The following is an 18407-nucleotide window of genomic DNA, read 5'->3' as shown; positions in this document are numbered from 1 at the left end:
TCTTGTGTGTTTCCTTCTATTTTGGGTCCAGAGGATTGTCAGAAGCCAGCAACTGTGATGATGCCACTCAAGGATGGAACTCGATTTCTGCTCCAGGGCAGGCTGAAAGCCCCAGTTATCATCGACACTAGCCAAGTCGTTTATTGCGTCCAGCGCATGTCTAATCACACCTCTAATTACTCGACAGCTGTTTTTATTTTTCGGTGGATTGGACCGGGAATTACATGGCCTTGTTGTAATTATATCAGAAATAGTGTAACGTTAGGATTGGTGTCGCTTGAAAAGTTTCATGAGCCTCTAGCATCCTTCTCTAGTGGAAAGAATACAGCTTAAAAGGACACCGATTAGGGAGTTCTAGTGTTTTGGTGGAGGCGCATGCGATCTGATCTTCGAACGGAATTCTGTGATGACAGATCCTTACAACTAGGACGTACTAAGCACAAAATTTGAAAACGTATCAGATTCAGCAGGAGCACGCAGAGTGACCATTTGCACTGTAATTACTTGGGTGGCCAAAAATGCAATAGATCGACGATGAAATTGCCAGTAGGTGCGATAACCGTGCCCAATCAAACGAAGAACACGATCGGGGCGAGAGTCATTCGATAGCTGCAGTTCAAGATTCCAGAACGTATGAATGGTAATGAATATTGGACGGAAACTTTGTTTGGTTAGCGCTAACCACGACAGGGTTGAGGGACTCCTGCGATAGGCTAATGCTTCGATCTGAAACTGAGCAAAGAAAATCCGAGGACGGTGGGGGGCGGGCGTGTTGTCACTAGGAGCTCGTGTTCGGGCGAAATATGAATCTCAGAGGTCGGTGAGGGATGAATGACGCGATGTGACGAGACACAGGGTCATCTAGCTCGTTACTGTGAGGGGCTTTCTCCTCGCTCACAACACCAGCCTTGCATGCGGTGTAACAGGAACAACACAGTGGTGTTCTCCGGCCCGAGACGCATATGGTTGCGTTGACTATGGGCTTCCATGGTGTGTCCTGCTTGAGCCATGGCGGGTTTAACCGAAACACATGATCGGCATTCATGCCGACACTCCACGAGACTCTCGGGACCCTGACATCTACTAGCTTGGCCTAGCTGCCACTCGCTCGGCTGCAATGGCCTCTGTGTTATATTTACTGCTTGCTTCATTGCCCTTTCTTGATAATGCCAAGTTTGCTGTGTGCGGGTTCACGCAGCTGCGGCCTGCAAGCCACCTCGGAATTTCTGCGCTTGTCCGGTGAACTTCGGAATAGTAAAATCTGTGGAGAGAGAAAACATGGCAAGTCAACGTTGCAATTTCCAATCTGAGTGAATCTTACAATAGTGCTACTTAACTAGGTACTGCCCCTTCAAGTGATTCATTTCATACGCATCATGTGCGCGTGGCGACTGAGGTATTCCCCGTTCACTCCTCCACGCGGGCATCCCCTCATCACTTGCTACGCCAGCGCAATGTCTAGAAAAAATCCGTTCAAAATCCTCTCCCAACGTAGTAAAGGAAGTGATTCCGCTTCCGGCTCATCTTCACAACCGCCGCTCTCCTCGACCTCGTCCGAGTCATCCCATGTTCCCCAGATCAATATCACTGGTCCCCAGGTGCCCCGAGATCACGACAACACTCACAGCGATCGACACGGGTTGCCGACGGAGTCTTATCCTGAGCTCACAGTGGCCGGCCAGGCCATGCCTTCTATGAACAGAGATTCGAAGAAATCGGAATCTCTTATGGGACGTGTATTCGGGAGGGTCCGTAGGAAATTGAGTCCTAACCGCAGCAGGCCTAGTACCCCCAATCTCGTTGAACCATCCAGGCCAGCCACGCCACTCCAGCCGTCCGGTAATGATGCAGTACTTCCTTCATTTCCCTTCGCCCGTGGGGAAAAAATTGATAATCTTCGTGAAACATCTGGCTCGTATGCCACACATGACAACGGCCTGAGCGTTCATGCACAATTGGAACACAAAGGTATCAACGTACCCTCATCAGAACCCACGATCACACGATCGGCCAGCTCAGGCAGCGATCGAAAGGTTGTAATCATCGGCGCTACTAGACTCATTCTCCAAAATGCGGCCTCCGCCCTTAAGTTTGCCCCGATTCCGAATCTTGATGCAATCCCGGACTTGCTTTTGAAGTGGCTCGATGTCTACGAGGTGAGATCATCTTTCCGTTTCTGGGATCGATGAGGATATTTTGTTCACTCTCCCAATATTTGTGTGGCATGATTTGCACAGACCGTCGGTGGAAACGACGAAAGTCTTAAAGGATTGGACGATGACATCCTAAAGGCCTACGACACTGTTTTGGAGCCACTCGCGCTGTCGACCGACCCTATACCCGATGAAGTAGTTGTTTTAATTAGGCGGTTCCACTCGTACGTCCACTTGGCTCCTTTGCTACGCGTTTGATTCAATATTCCTGCTGACAGGGCCCTGGAAGAACAAAAACAAAGGATCGACGCACTCACCAATCAAGGTTCCGTGAAGAGGACGATCTTAGCACCCGAAATCAGCACGAGGATAAGTGATGTGAAGGCGTGCATAAATGATGCTGTTAACAACTTCTCGGTCCGTTCCCATAGGGCTCCCAAGTGCTCTATGTACTGACTAAGTATGTAACAACAGACCCAGACAGGTACTTTGACGCTGCTTCTTACAATCAAAGCATCGGTGCGATGTACGTTTCCAAACTCATTCTTGGGGTTTTTCATCAACTCTTCCTTTTAGCTGAACTTAAACGACTTGGGGAAGTCGCGGCCGAGCACAACTACGTGACAAGCAAGTCAGAATGCCTTCCAAGCACACGGGACAGCGTGCGGGAATCGATTCTCAATCACCTCAAAGATGCTAAGAATCAGTTTGTCTGGGTTCGCGGATCACCCGGGACCGGAAAGACGGCGATCAGTTTGAGTATCGCATCCACACTCAAGGCCGAAGGCACTCTTGCAGCCTCCTTCTTTTGGGACAAAAACCAAAAGGGAACAGGCTTAGATTCTTTGGGGCAGTTCCCTTCTACCCTTGCTCGCCAACTTGCGCTCTTTAGTGCGAACTTCAAGGTATCACTCGTCAAATGTCTTCGGCGGCCAGAAATGGGATTGTTCCTGAAGCTTCCCCTGGAGGAGCAGATGCGGGCTCTGATCATTGAGCCGATGAGTGGTCTCAAGGATGCGTTTTCCGGTGGTGACAAACGCTTTGCTATCATCCTAGATGGCTTGGATGAGTGCGGGGGTCCAGAGGAGCTTGACTCCCTAATGAAGCTCATGCTTCTACTTCGCGAGCTGCCTTCGCCTTTTGCCGTGCTCTTTAGCTGTCGGCCGGAGTCTACAGTCGTTTCGGCTTGGACTAAAGCGCAAGATCAGGGTCTTGTGATCCCCTGTGAAAATGTGAATCAAATTGAACTGGACACTTTCCACACCATCCGTTGCATGGTGGGCGAAGGATTTTCCGATTTTATCAAGGACTCGGGATGGAAACCATCTGATGAAGATCTTGATGTCTTTGCGAGAGGTTGCCGTGGATTGCCTATTATGGCTTCAACCCGAATACGTGAAGCGCAGTCCGAGATTCGGTACTACGGTTGTTCTCTTAAAACAGAGTTTGCATATTTCCGTAATCTTAATGAAGTGCCTATGGATCTGAAGTCGGAGTACTTACGAATCATGCGACGAGCCTACATGCGGAATTCCTCCAGTATTCGTGAACAGGTGGCCAAGAACTATCGCGAAGTAGTCGGGATACTTGTTGCTGCAAGCTGGAGTGATCTTGGCACTGACGACATATCACAACTCCTAGGAATTGCCGAGGATGAAGTACGCTCAACACTAAGACCTATCAGCTCGATCGTCGATCTTCCTTCAGACAACGAACGGACTGTCAAGTTCTACCATGCGACGGCAAAGGAGTTCATTACAGGAGATCCTATCGGTGAGAAACAAGACGAAGTATTTTTTATTCATGATGACAAGGGGTATAGCATTGGATTACGGCTTCTTCAATTTATAAATGATGTCATTCAGAAGAATAAGTTTGGCATCCCCACCGAACTCCCTTTGGGAGATAGAAAGAAGTGGGAGCTCTTTCAGAGCAAGCAGAAACCTAGAGTTGTCGAAAATGTGCTTGACCGCTTGTTCTCTCACTTGGACCCTTCGCTGCTCTTTGCACAAGAATCTAATGAATTGCAAAGAGAATTTGAACAACTTCTTACAAGAAACTTCCTCTCATCCTTGTCATGGAATGATGGCCGATCAGGAGAGCTACGTTCTCGGACCGAACGCTTATTCTCAGAATGGAGGTTGAATGCACATGTGGGTTCTAAATCAATTGTTTTTCGGTTATATGACATCATTCTTCGCGTTACAGAATCACAAATTAATGGTGCTGGCAGAGGAGGCATACAGTTTTATATGGAGGTTGAGCACCATCCCCGATCCTTGGGATCATTATCGATCAAGCCTTCCATTCACTCCGTCGTCATCACCCCTCTATGAATTCTATGGCCATCTCTCAGATCCCGTTCAAGTCTTCAGTGTATCCGGCAAGTTTTCCAATAGCTTGAGTGAGGATGAACGTATGGGTCAAGAGCTCTTGAGAGCAAAACTGCCGAAGATTTTTGATAAATATGACGTGACCTGTGCGGCAATATCCCAAGATGGTCGTCAAGTCGCCCTTGCCTTTGGAAGCGGGGTCATTGAGGTTGCCGACATTGACCATCAGCGTATAATTTCTAGATTCCAATGCAGTCCTCCCAAGCCTCTGGTTTGGATCGAGTTTATCCACAGTGGCAATGCCCAGATTGCCACTGAGGATGCTGACGGACACATCACTATTCTTGGTCCCGGAACAAGTTTGGTGAAGCTTGGCACTCTCCCCAGCGGTTATTTCCCTGCTGTAACTGCGGTGTCGAACGATGGATCTTTCATCATACGAGTCCCACAAATCCTTGGCCAGGCTTGGTACGAGAACATGGCCCTCATATGTTTTTCGGGCAAACCATCCGTTCAGCTCCTTGCATCCCCTCCCACTCCTTCCCCTTCTCAGTCCCCCCAATCCCACTCTGGTCCATCCATCACGAGGCCGCGGGGTAATAAGAGAGATTTATTATCATCATCATCATCTGGTCTATCCATCCCTCAACGTCACACAGTTCGATTCTCTCCAGGGGGCCGATATGTCGGTGCTTACGACACAAACCATGCGTTCATTTGGTCAACAGATTCACACCAGTGGATTGCTCAATATCGCGTGCAAAATTTCAAGACTTGGATTTTCAACACTGGTCTTGAACCCCCTTACCTGCATGACATTCCTATGCCTGTACTTCGTAACCCCCTCCTGCCTTTGATTCCAGAAGATGGTGCAACTCGTCCACCAAGTACCGAGCCAGATTTAGGGCATGATGCGGATGAATCTTGGTCGAAGCGCCCTTTTTACGACCTCTCACCCTGCATAGAAACCGGCAAATACTCTGTTGTGAAGGTCTATTCCTCCACAATGGGAAGGATACCATTATTACGTGCCCACGGCGGGTCCATTTGGTTCAATGGGGAAACGGAACTCCATGTCCCACCCCACTACGTCCCACCCCGCTACGTCCCACCCCGCTACGTTCCGACCGCACGATCCGGAAATTCTTCCGGTGAGGAGGGAGCCTGGTACGGCGATGTGATGCTCAATGGTGATGATGATGATGGTATGGATAGGGACCGCATATATTTTCCTCGGGCGAGCAAGGGTGGAACTCGATTCCTGCTCCAGGGCCGGCTGAAAGCCCCAGTGGTCGTCGATATTAGCCAAGTCGTTTAGTGCGTCTCCAATCATTTCTCTGGTTCCTCTACCAGTGTTTTCCCTTTTCAATGCATTGGATCGGGACTTATTGTAATTATATGTACGTTTAATATGCATATTACCCCCAAATAAAAGATATAGGAACGTATGCCAAGCAGCAGAAACGACACATGCGAGCACGACGGACAAAGCATTGGAGGTTTGTCCTATTCCCTTGAAGAACTTCGGAAACACTAACGATCATCATGAACTATGAACCGATGCCTCGCACTTGGATTCGGAGCGCGAATAGGATGACCTAAGGGATCATGCATGCGAAAATCTTCGGCTCGACATCGTTCACCCCACTGTCTAGTGAGAGGGCTGCAACGGGTTCCTGAAGTGTTTGCATTCCTTTCCCAATTGCTGGCAGTTGAAACTGTGGAATAGACTGGGTTGCATTTGGCTCCAACCAACACCGCTGGGTTGGTGCTCAAGCTTTATTCCGCTCCTAGTGCATCTCGCTCCTCCCGACTTCCCCACATCCATATCAGGAATCCTCGGATCACGACAAACCCTGCAATCAACACGGAGCGCTAACTGCTCAGACTGCATCTTCTCAGCTTTCCATATCATTCGAACGTTCTACGGCGGTGAGGTGATGGCTTACTTATAGGGCAAGCGTATTGATGGCTGAAGTAATGGAGGACAGAGATACGATGTTGCCACAATTGATCTTGGCGACATCCGCCAAGTTAGGAACTTGGTGATGGTTCCTCGCTCTGGGCGTGAGGTTTTCGAGCATAGCATCCGTCAATTTGACTAGCTCGTCGGCCGTAGATAGTGGGCCTGTAGAGGCGTGCTGTCTGGGGATTGACGGGGGGTTGCGGTGATAGGTGGCAGTGTTGACCTGGTTGTGGAGACGGAGACGTTGCGCGGGGAACATTTGGGGGCACGTCTCGGGAGGCAGGACGGTTGAATCTAGAGGCGGCATCCTCAGTCTCTCCAGTTTTTGGTATTCTTGCTACCGAGCTTGTGCAGTGGGGGTGGTCCTGGGTGGAATTGGTCCAAAATTGCAGCTTGAAGTCTTCCCATAGTTGTGGGAAGGGGAGGGGGAGTGGCCGTAGACGTGCTGATAAGACTAGGGAAAGCCTGCCTCTCGTGAGACGATCACGAACATACCAGATGTAACTCGTGGGAGAGGAGAGCTGTAATAAAGACGTTGAATCAAGGACTAGCGATGGCTGGATGGGTTGTGGGAACGCAGATCTAGCTGTCACTCTAGTGAGGGAAGGAAGCAACCTTTTGTACTTCGGTGCCGCGTACAATGCTCTAGTATTGTGCCCACAAATTGCGGCTTCGTGAGATACAGCTTAGCTGAGAGTTGGGTATTCAACCAGCGCCTGTCCAGGATACCCCGAATTAAGGCGTCTGCTTCCTGTAGGGTAGTCTGAGCCTGGGCCATAGCCGGGTACCGTAAAGCAATCGATGGAAGGTTTAGGTTGTGCTTTGCGAGCCAAGCATGTAGGAAAAACTCTGTCTTTTCCCCAGGAAAGTCAACATGCAGATTCTCTGATATTGCATCGGCGGGCCTTGCAGAAGCACCGCTCCGAACGCATTGGCTCAGCCGCAACAACCAACGTAAGTTCTTACTGTTATGACTTGGTAGGTCGTTCGTCCGTGGCTCCCATTCAGTTCCCTCGACCTAAACAATGAACAATAGCTCCGCAATGGCAGGACGGGGCTCGGTCAAAAGTGCACTGCGCTTGTTCTACACGCCTGCCATTTCAAGGACAGTGCGTGTTCGAGCTGCACGAGCTCGCCCTGCAAGCGTTAGCTACCACATATCTACGCCGTTAAGGCAATACGTGTCCAATGGAGTGAATGGCGCGAATGGCACCCAGGCAACGGGAGACGTATCACCAACAACCGATGGAGTAGGCCCTCCCCCATCTGAGACGAACGCCACAGGAGAAAGCGCGTCTCCCGCTTTTTCAGACTCGTTGCCTGCTCCTGATGGGAATGGAACGAACTGGTCAACCTCCTACCATGGACTTTCGGTGGAACCCTTCCCGCCAGAAGCTGCTGAAATTCTGATGGCTCCAATTGATCCTCTTGACATTGAAATGAAGCCAGGTGCGAGCCGTTTCTCAAGAAGTCACGACTTCAGCGAGCGAATGGGTCACGTCGTTCCGTAGACGGTCTCATTTACCTTCCCGAAATTAAATATCGCCGAATATTAAATAAAGCTTTCGGACCCGGAGGTTGGGGTCTAGCTCCTCGCGGTCCAACTCACGTCGGCCCAAAGGTGGTTAGTCGCGAATATGCTCTCGTGTGCTTAGGAAGGTTCGCATAAGCCTAAATAGTTCCCAATAACTCCTTACATTGGGATTATCTCAGACTAGTAGCGGTTGCGCGAGGCGAGCAAGAATATTTCGATAAAAATGGCATCCCCACCGCCACAGAGGCTTGCAAAAGCAACGCACTTATGCGCTGTTGTAAAGATTTAGGGGTGGCGAGCGAACTTTGGTGAATGGTCCACTCATGACCAAAACTTCGGACGCTCACCCTAATTGTGATCTAGGGATCCTCGCTTCATCCGAGATTTCAAAGCAAAACATTGTGTTGAAGTTTTTGTGGAGCATATTCCGACAAAGCGGAAGTGAGTCTGCCATTCCCCTACTTTCATCCAGACCACTAACTCATCTGGTAGGAGGAAACTGTGGAGAAGAAGGGATGCGAAATTCGACTACCCGTACAAGGAATAAATGTTGGGACGGTGCCTTTCCTCGACCTACAGTAACAAGTATAACGCGAATACAATTACGCCCAGATTGAAATAGGAAGAATTGGGTAGAGATATGTCTAAATCTTTAGCTCCATGTCCATTTCATCGTCATCATCCCCAACATCAAATATCGCTTCCCTCGGTGTTACATTATCATCATGAACGACCTTTGCCTTCCCCTTATTGAGCGGAACCCCCTGGCCGTTGACCTCTTGGGTGCTGACAGGGATATAGTCGTCTATCTCGCCTCCGATATTACGGCTGAGAGGTATCGATTCCTCTTCATCCCGCGCGAGAGCCACACCGGTCTTCGAACCGTTACGCCGTTTCATACGGAAGTAGAAGAAGAGTCCCAGTGCGAGAGCAATCAAAACTAGGACGAGTGCGGCAGAGCCTGCATTATAGTAGGCTAAATATTGCAAGATCGAGATCGAGTGAGTGACACGCCCTTGAATCTCATCCCTTCAACACGTACCTTGCCATAATGCCGGATCATCTTGCGATGGAAGCTTAACATGTTCGTCTCCGTCGCCTTTGTCCAGTGAAGGCTGGATGATTGGTTTAACAGTACCCCCTACCTCGCTCGGGATCGTCGCTGAGCCCTTGAGTAGTGATGTGAAGTCGACCCCCATGAACCTTAATATCATGTCATGTGCCACATGCGGGAGATCAAAGCCAACCATATGAGAGGCGCCATAAACCTGCCATCATTGACGTCAAGAGTTCGACACTTTCAGGTGAACCATAACAATACTTACCTTCACATACGTCAGGTTTCTATCGGAAGTCCATTCTCCTACTTCTGTGCCATTAAACTTCCATGACTGAGGCTTTGTCGTGTTCTGCAAGGCGAATTTCAATCGGAAGTTAAAAAAGGGTTTACTGATCCTCTCACTCACACTGAATCCCCTCGCCCCATTCCACGTCAAGGCTTCGATTAATCTCTCGGCACCGAGATAATTACAAATCAAATCCTGGTCGCCATGAAAAAGCAGAACAGGAATCTTCTCGAGAATCCCCGGCATAAGACGAATAGAGGGTGGTGACTTCTTCATATAGAGATTACTGCTGACGGTGCCACGACATTCTGTCCACCCCTCCGATGAGCCAGACGCGTGGAATGCGGTTTTGACATCATCACGATGCAAATAAGGTTTGATATAAGTAAGGTCTGGGGGCCAGTTCATGCCGCAGGCTGGGTACGTGTCAGACAGTCGAATGTCATATATGTTTAAACATGTCGTTACTCCGTTGACACTGGTCAATGCACGACAAATCATTGCCATGCTCAAGGCTAGAAATCCACTTGTAGTACTCACGTCTGGTCAAGATGCCGAATCGTCGCTCCCATTACTAACTCACATTCACCATAGTTAGGAGTCGCTTGCTCAGTGCTATTCATTCGTTTCTTACACTGGTCAAGGGCCTGAAGCGCATGTTCGTATTCCTGGAAGTTTCAACCCGTCATCAACAGATACAATGCGATCAAGGTGAAGAAATAATCACCTTCGTCCCTGTTTTGAGAAGCTTTTCCTTTATAGCAAAATCGACATACGCTGGATACTGTGAAAATGGATCAATCCACCCATTTCCAATAGCAGCTCCCCTAAGGCGGGTCGGAAGCCGAGCAGTTTTCAGTATGGCGTCCGCTAAAGAACCCAGGATGTCAGGGCCTAGCATGGTGGATCAAGCCGGGAACCACTGACCAATATATGGAATGTATTGGCCAGCAAAACTCTCGCCAGCGAGGTATGTCTTGGATAGATTAATTAGCATAACATAAATGTGATGGGCCCCTTCACGCTCACATCCATATCTTTATATTCCGGGAACACTTCATACCAATTTTTAAGGAATTCAACGACGTGATTGGCGGCCTGGGGAATGAAATATTACAGCATTGAAGACACCGACCGACAGTCGTTGCCTACTTCATCAAGCTCGTGCACGTATTTGTTAGTGCTGGCATAGGAAAACCCAGTGCCGGGCGGTTGATCCACTGAGAAGTTGAGGCGAGGTCACTGCCATGCAATTGAAGTCCAGGAAATGAACACATACAGTATAGAACATTAGCATATTCCTCCCACCCGCCTTCTTTCTGCCGTAGTGAATCCTTCTTATTCATTCTCCATGGGCCTATCTCCATCATAAGTCCATCAAATGATGAACAACCCGGACCTCCCTAGAAAGAAGATTCAATACATGCAAAACCATCATATCAGAGAACGTAACTTACATTGAGCCATATTATTAACCTCTCTCTGTCGGCAATTCGTCGAGCCTTTGTTAACACGAAGAATATGTGTGCAGAGACCTCATTCGTGGGTTCAGGTTTAGCATTGGGATCAGAATTGAGGTTTCCTGCCCAAACATGTAATGAACTATTTGGGTCTCTGGAAAGATTAGGGATATTTGGGACGTAAAAGCTTGCAGCAGAAGGAGGTTTAGATGGCTTCTGACGAGAATCGACAACTGTCGCGGAAACGCCAGTTAACAGTACCAGAAGCGTAAAGTGAATCCACATCGCGAAAAGGAGCGGAGTACCCAGTGAAGCTAAAATGACCGACTATTGGTCCCTAGCCAAATGACGAACAGTCTATGATGGCGAGCGTAGAGCAGTGTGCTGGCCACTTGGCCATCAATGCATGGGTCACCTGACAATGATGAACTGAATTAAAATTTTTGACGCTTGGAGAATGCAAGCAAAATCATCGTTCTCTTTGGGCGAACCGTTGGCCCTTTCAACATTCGCACTACCTAGTGCCTCAAAAGCTGGCTATTCTTCACACGTTTTGGGCTCCTACACAAATGTTCCACGAAATGAAGACGGCTGGCTGACATTGACCTGTCAAGGCGACGGCGTTCATATAGTGGATGTAAGGACCAAGAATCCTCTCATCGTATTTGGAGGTGATGAGGAATATTCTTAGTTGTCCACCAATCGGCGCTTTGCCTCCTTTACTCTTGGTCCCTCTACGACTTTTGCATGCCCTTCCATCACAACTGTGGTGGAGGATCAAGGAATGTTATCAAGGACAACTTATGCGGTCGTCGAAACTTCCCCAAACATAGATTCAGATGGGCGGGGTCGTACAATATGGATGTGGCAAGAAACCCATTCTGGAAAATCTCCCAACTTATCGGCTCCCAAACGAATCGACGCCACAGTGCGTTATCATTTATTCTTCCACTCGCATTTCCAGAAAATTGAGCCAATCTGACTTTAGGTAGAACATCGCATATGCTCAATGCATTATGTCCAATCTTCAAATTTATTCATACTCTTTTCGGATGAAAATGAGATTTTGACGGTTGACTCTGGATTCAAACGGTTATACGCCACCAAGCTAGAAATTGAAGACAGTTATGCGGTGTTGCAACGTTGGGTACTTCACGATGTCACATTCATAACATCGCCGGATGCTATGCAGAACTCCATAATTGCGCAGGCAATGCATAACCATGATGGTCAACCTCTATTGCTGCTCTACTCCTGTGGTCCAGACGGATCACTCACATTTTTAGAGAAGTTACCAATCGATACTAATGCCAAGGTATCTCCTTTAATCGCAATATTGTGTTTGGTGACCCCCCCCCTTATTGTCGTCCACGTAGGAACTTGCGTACTGCACACTCTCACAATCTGGGGATTTCTCAGTGTTATGTAAGATACCTAGCGCCAAGGCCTCCTATTCCGCCTCACTGATTCATTGCTATTAGCCCGACAAGGACAATGGTATCACTATAGACTGCGCCTAGCCCACGATTCATGGAGCTTGACTCAATCCTCGACGCCATTCAGGCTGAAGTCACTTACCCTCTTCGGTTCAACATCAGCTTCTTCCCCAACCACACTTCTGTCCCTCACCGCCTCTCATGTTTTTCTTGCATCAGTTTCGTCCACCTCAGAACTCGTTCTGCAAATATGGGATCTCAAGTATTCTCTGTTGATGAGCATTGCTACAGCGCTGATATCCGGTCTCAGCGGCGAGTGGCGGCTACGATTAATTGGTGCCTCTAAGTCCCAGGTTTTCCTCACCGTATCTCCTCCACTTGATGAAACGTCCAAATCTGCCGTGAAAGCTCGGCGTTCGACCGTCTTTTCCGTACCATACGCCGTTCCCCCCTTTTCGACAATCGCGAATGCTATCTGTCAATCCCAGAAAGTCGACCAAACTCCATGGGCTTACTCCAATAGCACCGTCACACCTACATCTCCAGAGGCATCAGCCCAAAAAGCCGTGGCCACGAACCTACGCCATGTCATGCCTACCGCTTACGGTCCGTCTTCCTGGGCCCTGATACAAGAACAGTCCGAGGCCCGCCATCGCGATTTCGTTGATAAATTCACTTTGGCGCTCAATGATGAAAATTACAGTGGGGCCGCAGCAGCTTTCACAAGCTGGGAGAAAGATGACGCGGGGACAGGGGACGAAGTAGAAGGGTCCCACAAAGAAAAAATGGTATCGATTATAGCGTGGCAAATAGATCATGCTAGGGTGGCTCATTAGTTTTCTCCTAGCCCTACCAATTTGCCGCCACCTTTATCAAAGCGATTCTGAGCCTGCCCAGAATTAACAAGAAACTTTGGACGGTCACACAGACCCTCCTTTCCTCCCGTTCAGTGTTCAACAACATGCTACCTTCAGAGGGTGGGATATTCCGTCGGCTGATGGAACTCGAAGAATGGGTATGTAATTTTCTTGCCATTCCGTATTGCCCTCATGACCACCGCTTCTGCAGACTTTTGTGCTACGCTCGCTCGAAGTCCTTCCCGACATACCAGAAGATGAACTCGCGCGTGGTCTGAAAACTGTTGTTGATCTAACCCTGAAGGTTCAATCCAAACGCATTACAGCGGTCGGACCAGACGAAGGGGAGGCTATGGAACCAAATTTAACCCTGCACACCTTACTACCGTCATATCTTGCGCGCATGATCGCTTATCCTTACGCTCCTACGCTACTTCGAACTGCCTTCCGGAAGCATGTGAATGATCCCAAGCACCTTGTCCACATTCTGCCGATGCTTTCGCAATGGGCACGCACTTACTTGAAACAGGATGACGTCGTTTTTCTGAAGCCGCAGCCCACCGCTTTGGTATTCTACCCCTCGTCATCCGAAGCTAATACCCCTCCGATGCCGTCATTCGAGACTGTCAGTATTTTTCTATGCCATTTTACTGTGGACATAATGTTCATCCTTTAACCGCCCATAGCTATTACTATTCCTCGAGAACTTTCTCGATTCTTCATTCGTCTCTTTGGTCCAGTACGAGGCTGCGCATTCATATCTCGTCGATATTGCGAACAGTATTCGGTTAACAACTAAGCTGTTTGTAGAGTTGGATACGTTGAAGGGTCCCTTGGAGCCCTTTAGCGAGACCGGAAGCTACCGTATAGACAACCTTCCACAGACTACTGCGAGATACACAGTCCAGCGCATCGTGTTGTAATTTGACTTGCTAGGTTCGTTTGCATTGCGCGCGGGGGGTATGCTTCGCGTGATTATTCAATTTCTCGGCGGCGGGACGCTGTCAACATGCTATTAATATAGTATACCACAGATGCCAATTATTAATTCCCAACATTGCATTTCGCGGCTAGCTGTGGGAGCCGTGAACCACTCGCCGGTCTGTGAGACACAGCGAGGTGTACGTACTAAAGACAACATCGATCGTGCCCCATCGAGATTGAATCGGCGAATCCTAGACTCAATAGACTGAACTGACATTCCGTTGTCAAGGTCGGAGGAATTGGACGGTGTCCTTAGCCATTCGAACAGCGGAGCCAAGAAGCGAATACATGTTGTTATGCAGCAGACACGAAAACCATCAGCCTAGCAACAAACAGGAGAGCAGGAACTGGCCGAGGATGGAGATATCCTTAACCCACGTCTCGATCGGGACGCGCGATGTCGTAGAGAAGCTAGTGCGAAGCTACCCGTTGCCAACTCCGGGAACTGGTCCGCGCCAGATTATACATTCCACGGTGTTCAGATGCCCGCGTACGTCACAAGTGTGAGAATTGCACCAGAAAATGCCAAGGGACTGGAACACCATCTTACCAAACCCACATGTGCATCCAAAACAATACGACGAACAAAGGGGGGCTTGGAATGTACTAATCACTTAGCGACGTGCACATGGACTAGCGAGAGCTTCTTGATGAAGAATTTTAGAAGGAAATGAAGTCCAGCTCTAAGCTTGATGCGAGATCGATCATATCAGACGTGACTCGCGAAGAATGTGAGGCTGTGGATCTAATGATCTAATCAAAATTACTTATGTAATACCTGTTCCGAGATTTAGGTTGTTCCTGCACTAGTGCACCGAGTCCCTTTGATTTGTATCTGGCTTCTTTGTTCCTCACGAATTGCGGCCGGAACTAACCGTGACGTGCCGGTTTTCACAAGAGCTCCTGGTTCAGGAACAAATCATATTTAGCCAAGCGTGTCAACGACTTTACCTTTGATTGATCGGGTTCTAGCTGCTGATAGTGGATACGTTAGAGTGATGCCTGAAACAACATATGGTGTGGGGGAGCCAACATTGTGAGCCATGAGCCGGCCACGTATTAACACTCAGAATGAGAATGAAATTCAGTCACTTCACTGCAATGCAGCTCAGGCGTAACTTACAAAGGGGCCAGAAAAAAGGAAGCCAAAAAATTCTTTTCTTTCCCCCCTTCTTCCTCTCCCACTGTTTCCCCTCTTTTTTCTTTATTCAATGTTAAAACATTAATATTCAAAGGTAAGACGAACCCTGATGAATGAAACATGGATACCACACGCGTCCCAACGCAGACACAGTGCGAGAAGACAACGATGGGAAGTGGCGACGACGGATGAATGGCGCATGTCTCAAATACCATATATTCAAACTATGCGGCTAGGCCTACGGAGACGAAGCTGAAAGCAAAGTACGGACGAGATCCAGAATCACAGTACGACCAACGACGGAACGTCATCCAACAACAAAATCTGACAGAATGAGAAGAGATTATCATGGGACTCCACAGCCCAACGACCAAAAGCGACAGCGAGTTGATGTCGCGAGCACTCTGCTGACCCGTCCGAGGGAAAAATTGAACACAACCGGAACAGTGGCATTCGTTCATATGGGAAAGAGAGGCAGGGAAACGCTGACATTCCACGCAACCATCGGCGTGGCCTCCAGAGCAGGTGTTTTCGCCGTCTTCTCAGCAAACCGAGAGGACAGGAACGACAGGAAACGGCCAAAAAGACAATTCGCCATGAGTGAAAGCACGAAAAATGTGGGGCATTGGGGACTGAGGCATCAACAGGAGAGTCACAGGAAGCCTCCGTAGTTCGCAAGCCAATGTCAGCAGCGAGCGGATCCGACAAATGGCCAATGGAGCAAAGAAACTTCACAGAGGCTCCAGAAGTGACAGGAGAAAAATGTCATGGAGCCAACGCCATGATTGGTCCTCGATGCGTTTGGAGCGCGCCTTCAGTGCAGTAACAGAATATGCACGCGATATTGATCGGACCGATGACAGGCTCAGCGATGAGAAATCTGGGATCCCAGAGCTTCCTAACAATCCAGAGGGACCGACGACACCAATGACAATGATGGGTTACACATTATTAGTGCGGACTTACTATATGATGGTGCGACCTTGTCGGTCGTGCCTCAAGCCGCGTACCAGAACCATCATTCCCTAAGTCCCGTGAGGACGTCGAAATCCCCAGCAAATCTGAAGCGATCGCCACGTTACTCCAGCCATCAGTTATAAGAGGCCGGACCAATGAGGAGAGAGCCAACGCAAGAAGATCTCGCCCCGCCTCCTGGCCATCACTCAATTCGACGTGCAGGCTATTTGGAACTGGAGTTGACAGACAAACCACGAAGCCCCTTACACGTCGGGGTGCGCAGCCCGGTCAAAAACCAAGATCAGGCAGTCCAGGGAGAATGCATTGGGGGCGTTAGGGGTGCGGATACAAGAGCGGAGACAGGCAGAGCAGCCAAAAAGACGCAAACGCGAGAAAGCAAGAGGCATATGGTCTTGCGGCACATGGAAGCGATTCACAGATTGGGCGGTGCAGCGCAAATGATGCATGGGTAGCTTCGAATGACACTCTACTGGCAGGAAGAATGGCGAGGAAACTATTAAGCATGACGGTTGGAAGATGGATTTCTTCCGGAAGACGGAGAAGCAAGCAGCCCGATGCCGCATGAGAAAGTGAGGAGGAATGGGCAGTGGCATGTGTAATGTTGGGAGGCAGTGTAGAGGCAAATAGCTTGTCATCGGAGACACCACAAAATTGACAAAGCCTCGCACAGAACCCTAGGAGCGAAAAGCTTGCGGAATGCGGGCACCACAGGTTCACGGCAGATCGCTCGTGTGTCAATTTTTCATGGTGAACGTCGATGGTTGAGGATGACGTAAGACTCACTGACCTCTCCAAAGAATGAATTGTCAGGTTCGTGTCAAGGTGTCGGCGATCCCTTGCGAGTGTGTCGCAGCCAGTGGAAATCACCGCGTAACTGTAAGTTGTGGTTATTCCCAACACAGTATTGACGCGATTAAGCGCCGCTATACCTATACCATTCTTTCAATTTGACTGATGGGAGTTCATTGTCGGCTTGACCTATACCCGCGCGCTGTCACAGACGAAGCTTTCCGTGACTTTCCCCCCTCACTCATTTCCGAGGTCCTATTTCTCATCCAGCGTTTGTGTCGTAATTGTATTTGATTCTATCCAGGCACGTGCCTGCACAGCATAGTCGAAGCGAACGAATAATCGGTCCCTACATCAAATAGACAAATAGGCGAATAAATTCATCAAAAATAATTCCAGCAGGGTTTGTCACCTGGCTTTCTGTAAGTTGAAGCGAGACCGCATCTTTTCTGGTGTCTCAATGCAGTTTAGCGCTAACCCACAACGCCTACAAGGAAAATTAGCTGTTTTAGTAAGATATTTGTCCCGGCGCTCAGACTCACCAATATCCGAGACATCCAATTCACGCCATGACACTCGGATTTTCCCATATGAATGTTATCATCAAACCGCCCCGGAAGTCCTCTCTCTGTTGCCACCGTACTGGGGAATCAACAACAAGCCACATGGCATAGATATATGAGTTACCGAAAAGTACAGAAGCTTTCGACAGCCTCTATCAGAACGGAGTGTAGACACTTGCCGACACCGCACAGTACTAGTTACCAAAGTTTGAAACTTGAGAAATGACACGGTCGAAAAACGACTCCAATTATTGCTGTCAAATTTTGCCAAAAATCAGGAACGTTCAGCCTTTTTTGAAGGCCGTTGGGAAGCTTGATTTCGGAGACAAAGCTACGCTGTAGGCTCAATATCTTCAAGATGATTCTGCCATCCACATTCCGGGGGCTCCTGCGTTCGCCTTGCCCCATATCTTAACACCTTTGGTGTTCAGCCAAGACGATTGTGTGTCCAATGCCTCACCAAACCATAGCATGTGTCATGGATCCATATTCCCCCGAGCCAGCAAAGCGGAGACCCCAGTTAGGACGTTCGTGGCTCAAGAACATTCATGACCTCCAAAAGGGGACAAAGGCGTTGGGTTCCCCATGAAAGGGATAATTATTAAACTCATTTTTCTCCATTCAGCCATTCCGAGTTGCCATGCGCTTCCACTATTCTCTGCAATTTCATAAATCGTGATGATAACCATGTGTCGCCTACATTCCCTGGTATGATCGACTCAATTTTCATTTGAGTACTCATTGATTACTCGCTATCGCATGCATCTGCACAGCAAAATACTAGCCGCGAAGTTGATGACGACTAAACACCGCTGGCTCACAGCCCTTGTGAGGGATGTTGAATACTATTCAATTCAAACCAAAACG

At 48.8% G+C, this 18407-nt stretch overlaps 8 protein-coding genes across 8 annotated transcripts; 6 read left to right on the top strand and 2 right to left on the bottom strand.

The window, feature by feature from the left end:
* Positions 1–806: 806 nt before the first annotated feature.
* On the top strand, positions 807–2758 carry EI90DRAFT_2426325 (uncharacterized protein). Its single transcript, XM_039053008.1, has 5 exons — positions 807–1281; positions 1341–2156; positions 2238–2377; positions 2432–2679; positions 2730–2758. The coding sequence occupies exons 1-4, from the start codon at positions 1279–1281 to the stop codon at positions 2607–2609; spliced, it is 1137 nt and encodes a 378-aa protein (XP_038920757.1). The 5' UTR covers positions 807–1278; the 3' UTR covers positions 2610–2679; positions 2730–2758.
* EI90DRAFT_2908765 (uncharacterized protein) lies at positions 2678–3163 on the top strand (the record flags this gene model as incomplete). The annotated part of the gene is made up of 1 exon (XM_039054344.1): positions 2678–3163. A coding segment is annotated over one exon (486 nt), but the record flags the coding sequence as incomplete, so codon positions are not given.
* Positions 3164–3255: 92 nt separating this feature from the next.
* EI90DRAFT_3039536 (uncharacterized protein) lies at positions 3256–5750 on the top strand. Its single transcript, XM_039058951.1, has 4 exons — positions 3256–4306; positions 4362–5058; positions 5095–5536; positions 5643–5750. The coding sequence occupies exons 1-4, from the start codon at positions 3263–3265 to the stop codon at positions 5665–5667; spliced, it is 2208 nt and encodes a 735-aa protein (XP_038920755.1). The 5' UTR covers positions 3256–3262; the 3' UTR covers positions 5668–5750.
* A 461-nt stretch (positions 5751–6211) lies between these two features.
* EI90DRAFT_2424443 (uncharacterized protein) lies at positions 6212–7353 on the bottom strand. The gene is made up of 2 exons (XM_039053006.1): positions 7092–7353; positions 6212–7038 (listed from the first exon to the last, which is right to left on the bottom strand). The coding sequence occupies exons 1-2, from the start codon at positions 7228–7230 to the stop codon at positions 6521–6523; spliced, it is 657 nt and encodes a 218-aa protein (XP_038920754.1). The 5' UTR covers positions 7231–7353; the 3' UTR covers positions 6212–6520.
* A 142-nt stretch (positions 7354–7495) lies between these two features.
* EI90DRAFT_2908587 (mitochondrial genome maintenance MGM101-domain-containing protein) lies at positions 7496–8533 on the top strand (the record flags this gene model as incomplete). Its single annotated transcript, XM_039054338.1, has 5 exons — positions 7496–7901; positions 7964–8111; positions 8166–8294; positions 8350–8427; positions 8479–8533. The coding sequence occupies 5 exons, from the start codon at positions 7496–7498 to the stop codon at positions 8531–8533; spliced, it is 816 nt and encodes a 271-aa protein (XP_038920753.1).
* On the bottom strand, positions 8488–11205 carry EI90DRAFT_3039528 (alpha/beta-hydrolase). The gene is made up of 11 exons (XM_039058950.1): positions 10790–11205; positions 10612–10735; positions 10485–10552; positions 10362–10430; positions 10260–10308; positions 10060–10202; positions 9873–10003; positions 9453–9810; positions 9312–9395; positions 9029–9254; positions 8488–8962 (listed from the first exon to the last, which is right to left on the bottom strand). The coding sequence occupies exons 1-11, from the start codon at positions 11075–11077 to the stop codon at positions 8631–8633; spliced, it is 1872 nt and encodes a 623-aa protein (XP_038920752.1). The 5' UTR covers positions 11078–11205; the 3' UTR covers positions 8488–8630.
* Positions 11206–11239: 34 nt separating this feature from the next.
* EI90DRAFT_3039526 (uncharacterized protein) lies at positions 11240–14073 on the top strand. Its single transcript, XM_039058949.1, has 8 exons — positions 11240–11429; positions 11484–11720; positions 11781–12107; positions 12169–12217; positions 12274–13016; positions 13076–13243; positions 13297–13710; positions 13772–14073. Exons 1-8 carry the CDS (start codon positions 11250–11252, stop codon positions 14006–14008), a joined length of 2355 nt encoding a protein of 784 aa, XP_038920751.1. The 5' UTR covers positions 11240–11249; the 3' UTR covers positions 14009–14073.
* A 2249-nt stretch (positions 14074–16322) lies between these two features.
* EI90DRAFT_3013011 (uncharacterized protein) lies at positions 16323–17302 on the top strand (the record flags this gene model as incomplete). Its single annotated transcript, XM_039056620.1, has 4 exons — positions 16323–16636; positions 16665–16757; positions 16986–17064; positions 17282–17302. The coding sequence occupies 4 exons, from the start codon at positions 16323–16325 to the stop codon at positions 17300–17302; spliced, it is 507 nt and encodes a 168-aa protein (XP_038920750.1).
* Between the last annotated feature and the right edge of the window lie 1105 nt (positions 17303–18407).

This window comes from Cantharellus anzutake, assembly GCF_015039405.1.
Source record: "Cantharellus anzutake strain C23 chromosome Unknown EI90scaffold_7, whole genome shotgun sequence".
NCBI lineage: Eukaryota > Fungi > Basidiomycota > Agaricomycetes > Cantharellales > Hydnaceae > Cantharellus > Cantharellus anzutake.
This window is presented reverse-complemented; position numbering and strand designations above follow the sequence as displayed.